Genomic DNA, 14,016 nt, shown 5'->3' with positions numbered 1-14,016 from the left:
GGTTTATAGCCAGTTTTACAAACCTCAATGTGACAATGCCAATAAATGCCAAGCGATATTAAGCCAACTGAACCGATCTTGTAAAAACAATTAGCAAACTTCAACATTTTATAAAAAGTAAGCTATTATGTGGAAGAGAAACAACAATGAATAGGGTGTAATGTGTTTACAAAGTCTTGTTTATGGGGGAAAATTGCTAAAGAATTTAGAAACAGACTTTACACCGGGAAATTTCGTGACAATCACGTGATAGCAGCAAGATGACATGTTGGGTAGCAGACGATTTTGTATGTGTGGGACAACGTCTTGCAAAATTGGAAACTTGGATTAAGATGCAGATTTTTTTAAAGGTAAATATATCTATCTTTGACATAATGTATTTGTTTTATGATTCTAACTGCTACATAGTAAATAGGATTTTCTTGGTTACAGGTTCAAGAAGTTCATGGAGTGGGTTTTCATGTTGACATTTAGAAATCACATTTTCATATTCCTTTCGAGTCGAAATGTGTAATATTTTTGTACACTTTATGAATAACCTTTTCCTTAATTAAAGTACAATCGTTATTTTATGATACAAAATGGATTTGTGATCCAAAATAAAACGTATTCCAGTGTTTACAGAAATGATGTATCATTGCGCAGAATTACCAGGTATGCGTAATTTGCCGACATGGTGGTACATGTTCTTTTTGTCTTCTTTTTGTATACACAAGATAGATGATACATATATGTAATACATATTGGTACAATTGTTCAAGACAATTTTTTGTTACTGTAAGATGAAGAAAAGAAAGAAAAAAAACAGTTTCCAGATCATATCAGCTGCTCAAGCATGAATTATTACAAACATATTATGCACTATAATGTATATCATGTTATTAAATGTGCATTTGAATTACTTTTCAAAGGTACCATTAAAATAATGACTCCCACTATTCCCATGTTACTAAAAACGTTTCTTTCATTTCAGATTTGATTGCAATATATTTTTCCAAATTACAGAAGTCTTTCAGAAAATCTTTCAACTCCGCTAATCCAGGCACATCCTTTTTCATTTAGCATATATAAATGTAATATATGGCTAGAATTCAAAGGTTGCTCATATATTTCTTCTGTACTTGCATCACCCAATATTACATTAATTGAACTTGAATCAGTATTTATGTTCACTTTATTCTGAATCCATCAATCCACAGCCTGTTAATCATATTACATTACCAAAACAAATGCAGCATTGTTTTGTGGATTTTTCTTTAAAACGGTACATTTATTGGCATGAATTTTATTTTATACAAAAATGAATTCATTGTTAAAATTCTGTGAGTAACACAAAATTGAAAACATTAACTTTCTTGTCATGGTAAAACTTAAATATAAATGTTAGGCCACACACATCCATATTCAAAATGAAAGTTTCATTTAATTTCCTTATATTAGTTGGTTTAATTCTGTTATCAAAAGAGGTTTATAAAGGTCTTCACACCGAATTATATCTTGAAAAGTAAGGAAATTCAGGTTGAGACCATATTTAGCTTAAAAACAATCAAAATCAATTAACTATTCCCTGATACGTAAATATAGATTACGTTATGTTCAAACCAATTCTCATGGAAAACTGGTACCTTGTGTATCCTTATAAATGAGTTCATCCATAAATTTATTTTTATAAGATCTTCTCAAGTCTCGGTTATATTTTTCTCTATTAACAGTTACCAAGCCAATAATACATCACGCGAAAATGCAACTCTTGTCTTTTTGGAAAATGTCATATTTTCATCTTCTAATAGGAGCAGGTATTTAACCTCGCAGATTTCATACTGAAACAAACTGACGAAATTTATATTGGATAGATGGACTTTACAAATTCATTTTATTATTAAAGTTGATATGAATTTATCAATATTTCTCATTGCCAAACCAGCTTTAGAAAATGTATGCATAACCTGTCTTTTAACTTTGTCCAGTTCTGACTGCCATATAAAAATGAAAACAAAATCATTTAATTCCCATAAAAATGTTGTGGAGGATTTGGGAACGAGATGAAATGATTAAACTTTAAAATAATTAAAGTTTTCTGACCTGTAATTTTAACAATCCGTGTTAAAGAACACTTTTCCTTTTTGTTTTAAACAATTTTTTACCATTTCAATTTTATTTTTAAAACTCATCTTTAGCAGTTTATCCAAACCCACTGCTCTTGTTTTGGCAATGTTAAGTTTCAGTCCTGAAATCTTTGCAAACAAGTTTAATATTTCAATAGAGGATTCCATAGATACAAGAGCCATCAGGAATTAAAGTAGTATCATCTGCAAATTGTGATAGTAAATATTATGTTTCCTTTAGCTTGATACCTTTTATATTATTAGTCTTTAAAAGCACAGACAGTATGTCTGCACATGATATGAAGAGATATGGGCATAATGTATCACCTTGTCTACAACCCCTGAAAATTTTGAAAAACTCTTGAAAGAAAACCATTTTGTAAAATTGCTGATGAGATATTACAATAAAAGTTTAAAGCCCAGTGCCCTATATTCAGTCCAAAATGAAAGAAGAAAGATATACCATCATGAATATATTTCCATTAAAAATAATGAAATGCTCTTTCAATAAATAATAACAGTATGCCCAGAATTTGTTAACTCTTTTGTAATGTGCATACTGTCATATATGATCCTTGTATTGTTACCAACATATTTTCCTTTTACAAAACCAATTTGATGGTCAGATATGATTTTATTCAATAGTGCCCTCATTCTTTTGGCAATATATCCTGATGCAAATTTAAGTAGAGAAATTGGATACCAGTTCCTCAAGTACTGTCTCAGTTTATCCTCCTTGAATATGCAAGCTATAATGCCTTGTCTCAAAACAGTTGAGAATGATCCAGTTTCATGTTTCAATAATTGTTCTAACTACAAATTCCAAATGTCAATCCAAAAGACTTTAAAAAGATTCAGCTGTGAAACCATCTGATCCTGGGCTTTGATAATTTTCATACTTTTTAATAACTAAGTACTTTGATGTAGGTAGCTCTGTCTTCTTATCTTAAAGATTGCTCCTGATTAAGCCAAGGAATTGTATGGTTTTTGAGAAGGATCTCTAAGTCTACATATTCTACATTTTTCCCCTCATTATGTAGATTATTGTAATATTCTTTTACTTCCCCTAGAATATCAAACTGACTAGAAATAATTTCACTCTTATCTTTAATTTACAGTTATTTTATTAACAGAGTTCCTATTTTCTCGCTGGCAAAAGTATCTTGCTAGTTTCTCACACCCTTCTACCCAATTTACCATAGATCCAATACTACTTTCTCAAAGTCTTTCCTTCTCATACTTTCAAGCTCTTTCTAAAAAATATTTTTAGAGTCCGAAATGTCTAAATTATAAAGTACCATGAAACCATTCAAGACTGTATTTGTGGTACAAGTTCATTTTCCTGTTTTAATTTGCTCTTCCTTTTATATGAAACATACAAAATTGTCTTTCCACAAATTTCCATCGATAATGCATATGAAAAAAAATGAGTCTGACATACCAAATCTTAAATTTGAATTTGATACATTGGCAATAATTCCTTCATAATCGGCAAATTGCAATTTTATTATTTTCATGTAATTATTGATTTCATCAATATATTTTCATCAAATAGTACACTGTTCCTAAATTTCCATAAACCTTTAACCCTTATGAAATTATATTTGAATTCAAATGTAAATTCTATTTTATAATTTTTCTTCAGTTATGCATTACAGATTATTCATCTTATGCCCTAAGGTGCATTATTTCACTAATTGTTATAAATTGTTCTATTGAAATGCATGCACTGTATATCCATAATTTGTGTCTATTTTTAAAACAAAATCAGGTATTTTTCTTAAAACTGTGCAAACCCCCAGATCTATTACTCTCAATAGTTCCACGTGTTACTCACATTGCTTTATCTTCATGATATAGGTTTATTTAGTAAGTATTAAAATCTGACCAGAAATAATAAATAAAGTGCTGACAAACTCAGCCAGTCAGACAGAAGTGCACCGAATCAATTTTGCCTTACTCACAACTGGATTAGAACTTGTCTCTAGGCTGGTAACAATTTCAGCCAATCAGATGCAAGATCACCTCATTATTGTGAATTCATCACACTCATCGAACATCTTGATCATATTAGTTCATTCTCTAATCAGACCAGAAATATAGCTTTAAGAGTGGCAATAAGATCAGCTTAACAGATGAAAGCTCAAGTCATAAGTATGCTTGGACCGTGTTTATTACTGAATTCATTCAAGATACTTTTGATGCATGCACATATTCAAAATATGATTAAAATCACACCAGCAAAAATGCCTCCAGAATGGTAAAAGCTCAGCCAGTCAGATGCAAGATCCATCTTAAAAATATATAGCTCATGTGCATGTTCACACTTATCTGAAATATAGACAATATAAACCTGTATTTCAAGGATGGATAGATGACAGACACATATCCATAAGTTTTATTTGGCTTTACCACCAATAAATCAGATGACATCTTCATACACAAACAAGAAATTTCATTTTTTCTGAAACTGTTAAATGTTCATGACAAATGGCTGGCATTGTAGATATTGTAACTTCTTTGTCATGCAGTTTGCAACATTTATCCACATTGTGATAGTAAATGTATTGTGATTAACAGTCTAGTGTTACTAAATTTTGCCTAATAATGTCCAGAGTAGTCCTTATAAGCATGCATCAACTATTAATTGTGAAAATGGCCAATGCTGTGCTCATGACTCTTTTGGCACAGAAAAATATATTGTATACAATGTAATTTTCATGTCACACAAGCATTATCACTTAACACGTACATTAAGTATTTGAAACTTAAGACTTACATGCAGTTCATATGGATAACCAGGTTGGAATGAAGATGATGACCTGAAAAACTTCAAGACATAAGGATTGTTGGAAAAGAACACAGACTGGTCACGGACTGTTCGGGTATTCCCAGTTGTAGTTTCCTGGACTGTTGCATCTAGAACGAGTCTCTTGCCCTCAATATCATATCCTAGCAGGACAGGCCTAATGCCATTTTTGACATCAATTACAATCTCCATATGTCCATTGCTATCAAGCTGTGTGAAACAAGATATGAAATGGAAATGACATAATTCAAATTTTCTTGCATGGTGATTAAGTGAGATGAACTTTTATACAGTATGAAAAGGTCTAATTATTTAGATCAAGCAAGCAAAAACACTATAATTTCCATACAAGTTGTATGACCAAAAATAGATAAAAACTTTTACTTAGAGCCTGATTATTTATAAAGTGCTTTAATTTAAAGACATCAAAGGTATAGCCAATAGTGTACAGGAAGTATAGGAGAATACTGATCTCAAACATATCTCCCTTGTAAATAATGTGTCAAGGTGGGGTTGGGGTAAAACGTTTCTTATTTAATACTTACCTGTCACTATTAACTGAGTTAGATTACTCTCTTTTGGTATGAAAATATGATCCACAGTGGGGGATTTCAGGATGAGTTGAGCAGTGGAAGTCGTGTACGTCTGGATAACCTATGGTCTTGCAGAGATATACCTTCTGTTCTAGACAGTGACCCACCCAAATATTGTGTGTCAGTGTCCATTCAGGTACCTGTCTCAACTGGGCCATCAGTTCAGCAGATGGTACTAAAAACTGACCTTAGAGTAATTCAGTTTGGAAATCCTTACATTGTTTCCATGTCACCAGAAGGAGAAACCTGGTCTGCTGTGGAGTTCAAGGTCCCCAGTAAAGGTAAAGTCAGGTCAACAATGAATTCTTGGCATAAAGAGATCTCAAAAGAGCTAGCATTATGTCTGGGGTACATGACGTCTCCATTTGTAGGTGAGGAAGTTTGTTCCTATGTAAATGAAATCCTGAAGGAGCTAGAATTTCTCAAAATCCGGTACAAGTCCTAGCCGTGTCAATATGGACCAACATCAGGGTATATGTTGCAAGCAGGATTTTAGGGCTGCCCCCTTCATCATGTGGATGGAGTTTAAAGAGGTGGCTTGAAAAAGGAATGCTCACTGAACCTTTTTGGTTGCATCACCTGTTGAAATTCAGATTGCACAGAATGTCAATCTGGATGGATTCTTTTCCTGTCAGTTTTGATGGTCCAGGAACCAGACAGCAGGAGGAGGAGTGCAGAGCCAACCAAAAAGTGGCCTCGACCTTGAGGCCCCCCATCAAGCCCCATTTTACAATCCAGGCCTTGTAATAATGTTAAATGAACACACACACCCCGGTGAATCAATAGGTGCAAAACAAAATTTTAGAATTAAATTTTAGCGATTCAGAGAGCTGTCAAGGCTGAAATTTAGTTTGTTAATCTGTAATCAAGCACACATCCCCTAAGTGAATCCCGGGTGCTATAAAATGAACACCCTTATCTGAGTTGGGTGGGGGCCTGGCATGTGCACCTGGGTTACGTTTTGCAATTACCCATTTCATGATATTTCAATTTGTTTTTTTGGCAGAGGCCTTCCCTCCCACTTATAATCATTCTTTTACTAATGCTGACAATAATGCTGCCAGTCATGTGGGATTGACCCTGAAGTGTATGCTGAAATTGTATACATCCACTGACTTGTAACCTGTAATTAAATAATTTGCTACATAAATCAATCAATTCGTAATCTTGGTCTTAAAAATGTTGATTCTTTTTAAAACCCAATGCCAATCAGTGCCCTGTTGGCAATATTTTAGCGACTCATTACTGTGGGGTCTTAGTGTTGTAGTGTGTGTGAGCGGGGGGGGGGGGAGCAAAAATAATAAATTACATTACTGTGTATACTGAAATCTTTATTTCTGGTTAAGTCGCTTTGACGTGGCCGAGTTAGTTAGGAAATTTGCTACATAGTGTAAAGCTCCAGGATTAATATTGAAATATTTTCCCGTGGCAGAAACAGATGAAAATCTTTCATTTCACCTGTATCTTGATTAATTGACTTTATTGGTCGTGGTATGCAATTATGTTTTCCAGTTTTCCCCGTTTGTTATTTTTACTAGAAGTAATCGCTATCAAGTTTTCCAGCTGAATATCTGCTCTACTTGAGTTGATATAATCAATAACAATACCATCACTGATCATTCCATTAAAGCACTCACATACAGATCTATGAGAAAGATATTTTGAAAAACAGATTTCCTTCCTGGAATTCCAATACCGATAGTGAGGTACTCCACATTAACTACATTAGCAAGAGCATTTTAAGACAACAATTTATGATGGTCCTGGCTCAATTAGCCTCATAGCTTGTGCAAATTGGTTGTTTTGCAATTTCATTGAAACCTTTTCCACTTGATTTGTTTTATTATTTTATTTTCTCTAAAATGAAATTATTGTATTTTAATAAACATCTCGATGTAATCTCTTTTGTCCTTTTTTTTTACTTTATCATCAGCGTTTATTATTTCATATTCTCTTTTCAAGGCAAGATATTTTCATCCACCATAAGGGACACATAGTTCAGTTTTCCCCTTTACCCCTTCTCCACATATCAGACATGGTTTCAGGCCTGTATTGCTGAGTCTGACATTTATCATATGGACACAAGAACAATTTCTGCGACAGTTTTTCCATAAGGAGTTGCTGATCCAATCTCTAGCCACTTACAATTATTTTTTGCCATTGGCATAATTTGAGTTTATTATATTTTCTAGCTTAGAGGAAATTTATATTATATTAAAGATATTACATTTTATACTACAGCAATGCGTAATTTGACTGTTACAAAACAGCTGAGAGAGCAGTACATTAAACTAAGTGGTATAAGAAAACCTTTTCCAAGGTCGAAAATTGCAAATAACAATTCAAGTAACTAGATGGAATCATTTTTCAAACCAATTTGAGAGGTTAGCCGAGACCGAACTACAATACATTGAGTTAGTTACACGAATTTATCAAAATTGCCAGAAATGAATTTGTTCAAGATGGCGCTGTTCATGTTTTTTCAACATGATAGATCACGATGGTATTTTCATCAATTACTTAATGAATGATGAGCAAGCCACACTGATTATTAATAATCTTGTAAATGACAGCTAGTACATATTCAGAATACAATTTATTGTACAACATGATGGTGCCTAGGATGGCCCAACTTGGGATTATTTGTGATAAACCTTTGCCTGTTAAGGAATCACGGCAACATATTAATGTTTTCACAGTGGACAAAAATTGTAAAGCAGGTATGTTTGCCAGAATAGAGAAACCATAATATAATAACGTGTATCCAGTGTCTGTTGTTTACGTCCTTTATCATATAAAGAAGCCAAATTGGTGCTCTTACCCCCCCCCCGTGTGGTGCAAGCATCAATGCCGCTGCCACAGCCACATGAATGTTAACTTGTGTGGCTCAATGTGTCAGAGAACATTTTATTAACTCGAGACATGAAAACGGATCAACAAAATCACAAATGAAAAATGTATGAATGGGAATTTCTTGTCAACGAGGCAAAAAGAAATAACATAGATGTATTGGAAAAACTACTAAAATTTCCGATCATGGTAAAAACAATAACCAACAAGGTTTTGTTGTTGTTATTAGATTTAATGCCATTTTTCAGCACAAGATAAACTATATATGGCGGCGAGAATAAATAGTGGAGGAAGAACCCAGGAAAACCCCAGAAGGAACCACTGACCCATGAGAAGCTACTGGCAACTTTCTTACAACCCATTTTGGCCGAACCCGAGACTCAAACCCACACAGAGAGAGGTGAGATGGCAAAGACCCATAACGTTGAGTGCTTTAGGCTACTGAGCCACATGGACCACCAAGGTTTTGTATAGTTCTGACAAATACTGTAGTAGAGGCACCTGATTATCTATAATTATTATCTATTCTCATAACAGTCACTCTTGGACTGAATTAGTACTGAAATTTCCATGTGAGAGAACAACTAGACTTTATGACGGCGATATTTTTGAGAATATTGACAATATTTGCAAGCGTAACCCTGTATAGGTCTGGCTATTTCAGTGAGGATACAAATTTGTCTGTGGCACATAAATATGCAACAGATGAACCAACACTGTATGAATTTGTGCTACCATCTGGTATATTTTATCGGAAGGAATCTCTCATATGTGCAATGAAACAGATTGCGGCAAAACACGACCGCAACAGTGATGAATTACTCAAAACTGTTTTACAATATCATCTGTTGTGGCTCATATAGCACAACAAAAATTTCGTGGCATCCAACTCCAAAAGAATTTCTTGTGTTGAGTTGGGACATGGTCTGCTTTGGAACAATAAATATAATTACGCTAATTACGGATTTACACCTCAAGAATAAATCTGAGTGTGGATTTGACCAAGCGCCTCATTGCAACATTGCTAAAGCGTCTATTGCATGTCAGTAATCGATTCCTTTCCCTATGCTGCCTATTTACATCACATAGGACCCCAACATCCAACATCGTGTTTTAACACATTTGCTTGATGTATACATGTTACTAAGATGGGTTCTTAACATGCAAATATTATGTTCTGAGTGAGAATGAGTTTAAAATACTTTTAATACATGGTCCCTGCATTTCTTAATGGTTATTTGGTGCCCTAGGCATCATATTAATGTGGAGAAAATGTCCATTAAAGTTATGAGTTCAATCTGTTATCAGTTAAGGACCAGAGAATGCCACAATGTTGTAAAAGAAAATTGTCTGCACAGTGTTATGCTCACTCTGGGCAAATTCATTTTCAAGACTGCAACTTTATTGATATAACATCACGCCAAAGCAAAGACACTGTATATTATTACTTGGACTAGTCCGATGTATGTTTGTGAGACAGTTTGCCAGCCGATTCCCATGGGTTTTACGGATTTTCCTCCACCAGTTATACTGGCTGCCATGTACAGCCTAACGTCTGCTAAAATATGACATTAAACATTAAACCCAAAACAACAACAACTTTTCACAAGGGAACTGTTACTAACTTACATTCCAATGAAATATTTCATTTGTCTCCACTAATTCTCACTAACTTTCGCGTAAGGCATACCACTTTAATCCATATATGAAGCAAATAATGTCAATACAACAGTTGATTGGTCTTAAATTCATTGGAGTTATTTTATAATAAACTTCCAGCTATTTTTGTGAATAAAGAATCGTCCCTTTGAATGGTTCTCTAGATATGAAGTCCGCATTAAATGGATTACTTAATGTTCATGACAATTGCATTAACACTTGTAAATCTTCGATCAAATGTAAACTAGAACAATTTTACATGTAAAAAGTAATTACATACTCACATACATACCTTATTATGTCTTCCCTTTGGCATGGCAAATGTATCAATAAATCTGGAGACTTTAAAATAAAGATGAGCTGTGGCAAATGTAATACTATTGGACCAGATGAAAATTCACAAAATCTTTATATTTTCATGCTCTTAATTCCCAACATCCAAATCATATACACGTGTGATAGCTCACTGAAAATCAACACTTCTACTAAAAAGTATTGCTGTAAAAGAAAATGGTCATTAAGAAATGGAGTCCAAGGTATAAAATGTAGATTTTTTGGGGTGGTAAACTAATTTTAATTACGCAATGCTACCTACCACTTTTGCATAGCTAACCTATTTTCGTGCTGAAAACTCACTGTCCGTTCGATGCGAATACATCCTCCCACAAGGTGGAGAAAAGTCATAATGACCTTTTGCACACCACTCTGTATATCACATGTAATGTGCAGAAAGTAGATATTATTTGTCATCTTTTCACAGATGACTTTACACAAGACATCGAAGCAGTGTAGGAGAAAGGTATCGGCAATAGTAGCAGGTAAGTAATGCATAATTAACATTAGTTGTACCCCCTCCAAAAAAAAGACATTTAAATAGCAGCAATTACTTATCCTTCTACTATTGAGTAGCTGTCATTTGTCAGTTATGTGGGTAGGCTGATGTTCTTGTCAAACTGATAAAAAAACAGAGAAACTGAGTTGTACTCACAATAGAGGGATCATTCCATCTATAGAAGGTCGATGTCTATCTGAGTCACATACTGTGCATAACAAAAGACCACAGAGAGAAACAAAAACATCAGATGTGTTGCAGTGCTCGGACTCCCTTATAGGAGGGAGAAAGCCGCTGTTGTGGTGATCAACCTCCATAACTGAAGGGCACAGCCAGTGGTGGAAAATGTATGGAATGTTGTGAAGAAATGATCTCCAGTGAAGAGACAGGAGATCCCTCCTGTTAGGTATTGACCTGGGTCGATGAATCAACAGGTCTAGGAGATCACTGAACCATGATCATTGGATCGCAGTAGGGTGATGAGCATGATCTGAGCAGTGGAAGTTCTGACATTTTGCAGAACTTGTGGTAGCAGTCGGAAAGGTGGGAAGGCATCAGCAAATAGGTGATCCCGCTGAAAGCTGAATGCCTCTAAAACCCATGCTCTCTGAATCAGGACAGGAGACACATAAATGGTAAGTTTGTTGTTGAAGCTGGTGACAAACAGGTCCACAAGGTGTCTTCCCCAGAGGGAGAACAGGGACTCTGTTACTGAGTGGCGAAGAGACTAGTCTGTGAGGACAGCTCACTGACAGTCTATTCTGGAACAGCTGTCCGCTAATATATTCATCTTGCTCAGAAGGTAGTGAACTCGGATTGCAAAATTCACTGAGATGATGAGGCTCCAGACCCCCGCACAGGAGAAAGGGCAAGTTTGCATCCATGACATTACAGACATGTTATAATGGATGTGTTTTCCAAGGAGACCACAATACACCGCCCCCTTATTCAGTTGAAGAACCCTTGCAATGCTAGTCCAAAATCCGTGGTCCATTATGCCCTCTGGATCTAAATGAGCACCCAAACTGCAAACTGAAACATCAGCGAATAGGTGTGGGGATCAGGTGCGTGCTTGGGAACTCCCATCAGGAATCTTGTCTCGATTCATCCACCAAAGCAAAAGGTGGTGAAAATTTGGTCCTAGAAATATACAGGTTGATAGAGAATCTCTGTGTGGTTTCAACCTTGCAAGAAGGTGGAACTGTAGGGAATGCATATGGATATAGCCTAAGAAACCAATCAGCAGTGACGTTCAAGGTTCAGAACAGGGAATGATAAATGAAAGCAGACAACAAGGTTATGCTCGTAGTGTCTTGAGGTGAGCCAATATTTGATCTACACCTCCAGAAGAAATCAGATCAAGTTGATTTGTAAGGTAGTTCATCCACAACAGATCAAAGTTCTAAGATGAAACAAGTTCTCACTACTCGAGGTTGGGTAAGATCCTGATGAAGGGACTAAACTCAGTTGTTGAAATATTGGAGAATCGATGTTCCCAGTATTCAGAGGTAGGTCACTAACACTCCCATGATCTGGGGGAAGAATGGGTGTGGAGGAGATTCCAAATGGCACAACCCAAAATTGAAAAACATTCTGGTCTAGGTAAAAGTGGTGATATTTGTGGTTTGGAGGAAAATATAAGGATAGGCAAGTTACCATCCTGAAGGTCGATGGCAACTACCAAATCAAACAGATGAAGAGCATTCCAGATTGACAAGAGCTTTCGTTGCCATACCTCTAATATCTGCACAAGCTGGGTCTAAATCAGGATATTCTTTTTCAATAGGATCCAAACAAGGTTCGTCAGTTACAAGTGGATTAAACACAACTTTATCTCCAGCTAGGTCATTGCCTAGTAATAAATGAATGCTCTCAATGGTTAAGACTACACTGTTCTGACTGTTATGGGTCCTGAGACCAAGTCTGATGACAATTTTACACAATGGAGAGGAGCATTAACACAGCTGCACTCTACTTACTGAATAAGGACAGTCTCATCTAAAGAAGCCTTCTCAGAAAGTGGCGAAGTACCAATTAATAAAAGACTATGAGTAGTTTCCGTGTCCCTTAAAATTTTAATAGGGATATGATTTGCTGAATCACGCATGAGTGGTATATAACCCTTCAACATGAATAGTTCATAATTCTCCATAATAAAAGCAGACACGGGTTTATTAGGGGTTCATGCTTTCAATACAAGACCGTGAAGTTGACCTCTTAGAAATAAGAGCATTTATAATAGGTCCGTATTGATTCCGTTGCTTATTTTAAAATTGGTAGCAATCAGAAATAACGTGTCGTTTCTTCTTGCAAAAGGTACACATAGGACATTCTGATCAATCTTAACAGAAACTTGATTTTTAATGTTGCGCCAGACTGAGATTTGGAAGGACTTGTATTAGGCTGAAATACATTTTTTTAAAAGACTGCTGAGTGAAGACTTGCTAAAAAAAGAAACTTTATGAGCTAAGGAATACTCGTCTGCAGTACAAGCAGCATTTTCTAAAGTTTCAACCTTATGCTCATCAAGATAAGTCTTAACATCACAATGGACGCAATTCATGCATTCTTCAAGTAATACAAGTTGTTTGAGACTTTCATAATCTCGTTCAGCTTTCTTGGCTAAGCACCATCTATCAACATAACTGCTTCTTTTCTGTAGCAAATTCGACATGTGTTTGACCAACTTCTTTTCTTTAATTTCTGAATTTTTGTCACTAAGCTTCAGGGATTAACGCATAACCTTTTAAGATGCATTCCTTAACCAGATCATAATCAGCACTTTGCTGTACTGACAAGGAAGCAGAGATGTCTCAGGCTTTGCCAAAATGTGTAACCTAATAACAGAATCCAATGCTCTCTATGCCACTTCAAATTTTCAGCAATTTTTTGAAAATGAGGAAAATATTTATCTACTTCTTTTTCTCAAAAAGGGGGCACTAACCTAATATTCCTAGTAACATAAAAACTTGAATTTGCATGTGAAGTGGAGGATTGCTTTTCAATTCTTGTAATCTAAATCAATATTCCTTTTCTTCCTTTTCTCTTCCTCTCCGCATTTGCATTTGTTTATCTCTTTCCTCTTTCTTTGATCGTATCTGCATTTATTTTTCTTCTTTCTTTAACTGCAACTGCTTTTGTTTTTCTTTTTTCTTCAACTGCATTTGT

At 35.2% G+C, this 14,016-nt stretch overlaps 1 protein-coding gene across 1 annotated transcript in view; it reads right to left on the bottom strand.

Moving 5' to 3' along the window:
* The window catches only part of LOC149773176 (complement C3-like), a 519,398-nt gene that overhangs the window by 335,532 nt on the left and 169,850 nt on the right, over positions 1-14,016 (bottom strand). Inside the window, exon 9 of the mRNA XM_089946681.1 lies at positions 4,885-5,124. Coding sequence (XP_089802807.1) covers positions 4,885-5,124 — 240 coding nt within the window. The remainder of the gene's footprint in view (positions 1-4,884; positions 5,125-14,016) is intronic.

This window comes from Sinohyriopsis cumingii, unplaced genomic scaffold (genome assembly GCF_028554795.1).
Source record: "Sinohyriopsis cumingii isolate HCF-2022 unplaced genomic scaffold, ASM2855479v2 utg000837l, whole genome shotgun sequence".
In the NCBI taxonomy this organism is placed as follows: domain Eukaryota; kingdom Metazoa; phylum Mollusca; class Bivalvia; order Unionida; family Unionidae; genus Sinohyriopsis; species Sinohyriopsis cumingii.
The sequence above is the reverse complement of the archived record's forward strand: the minus strand, read 5'-3'. Positions and strand labels throughout refer to the sequence as shown.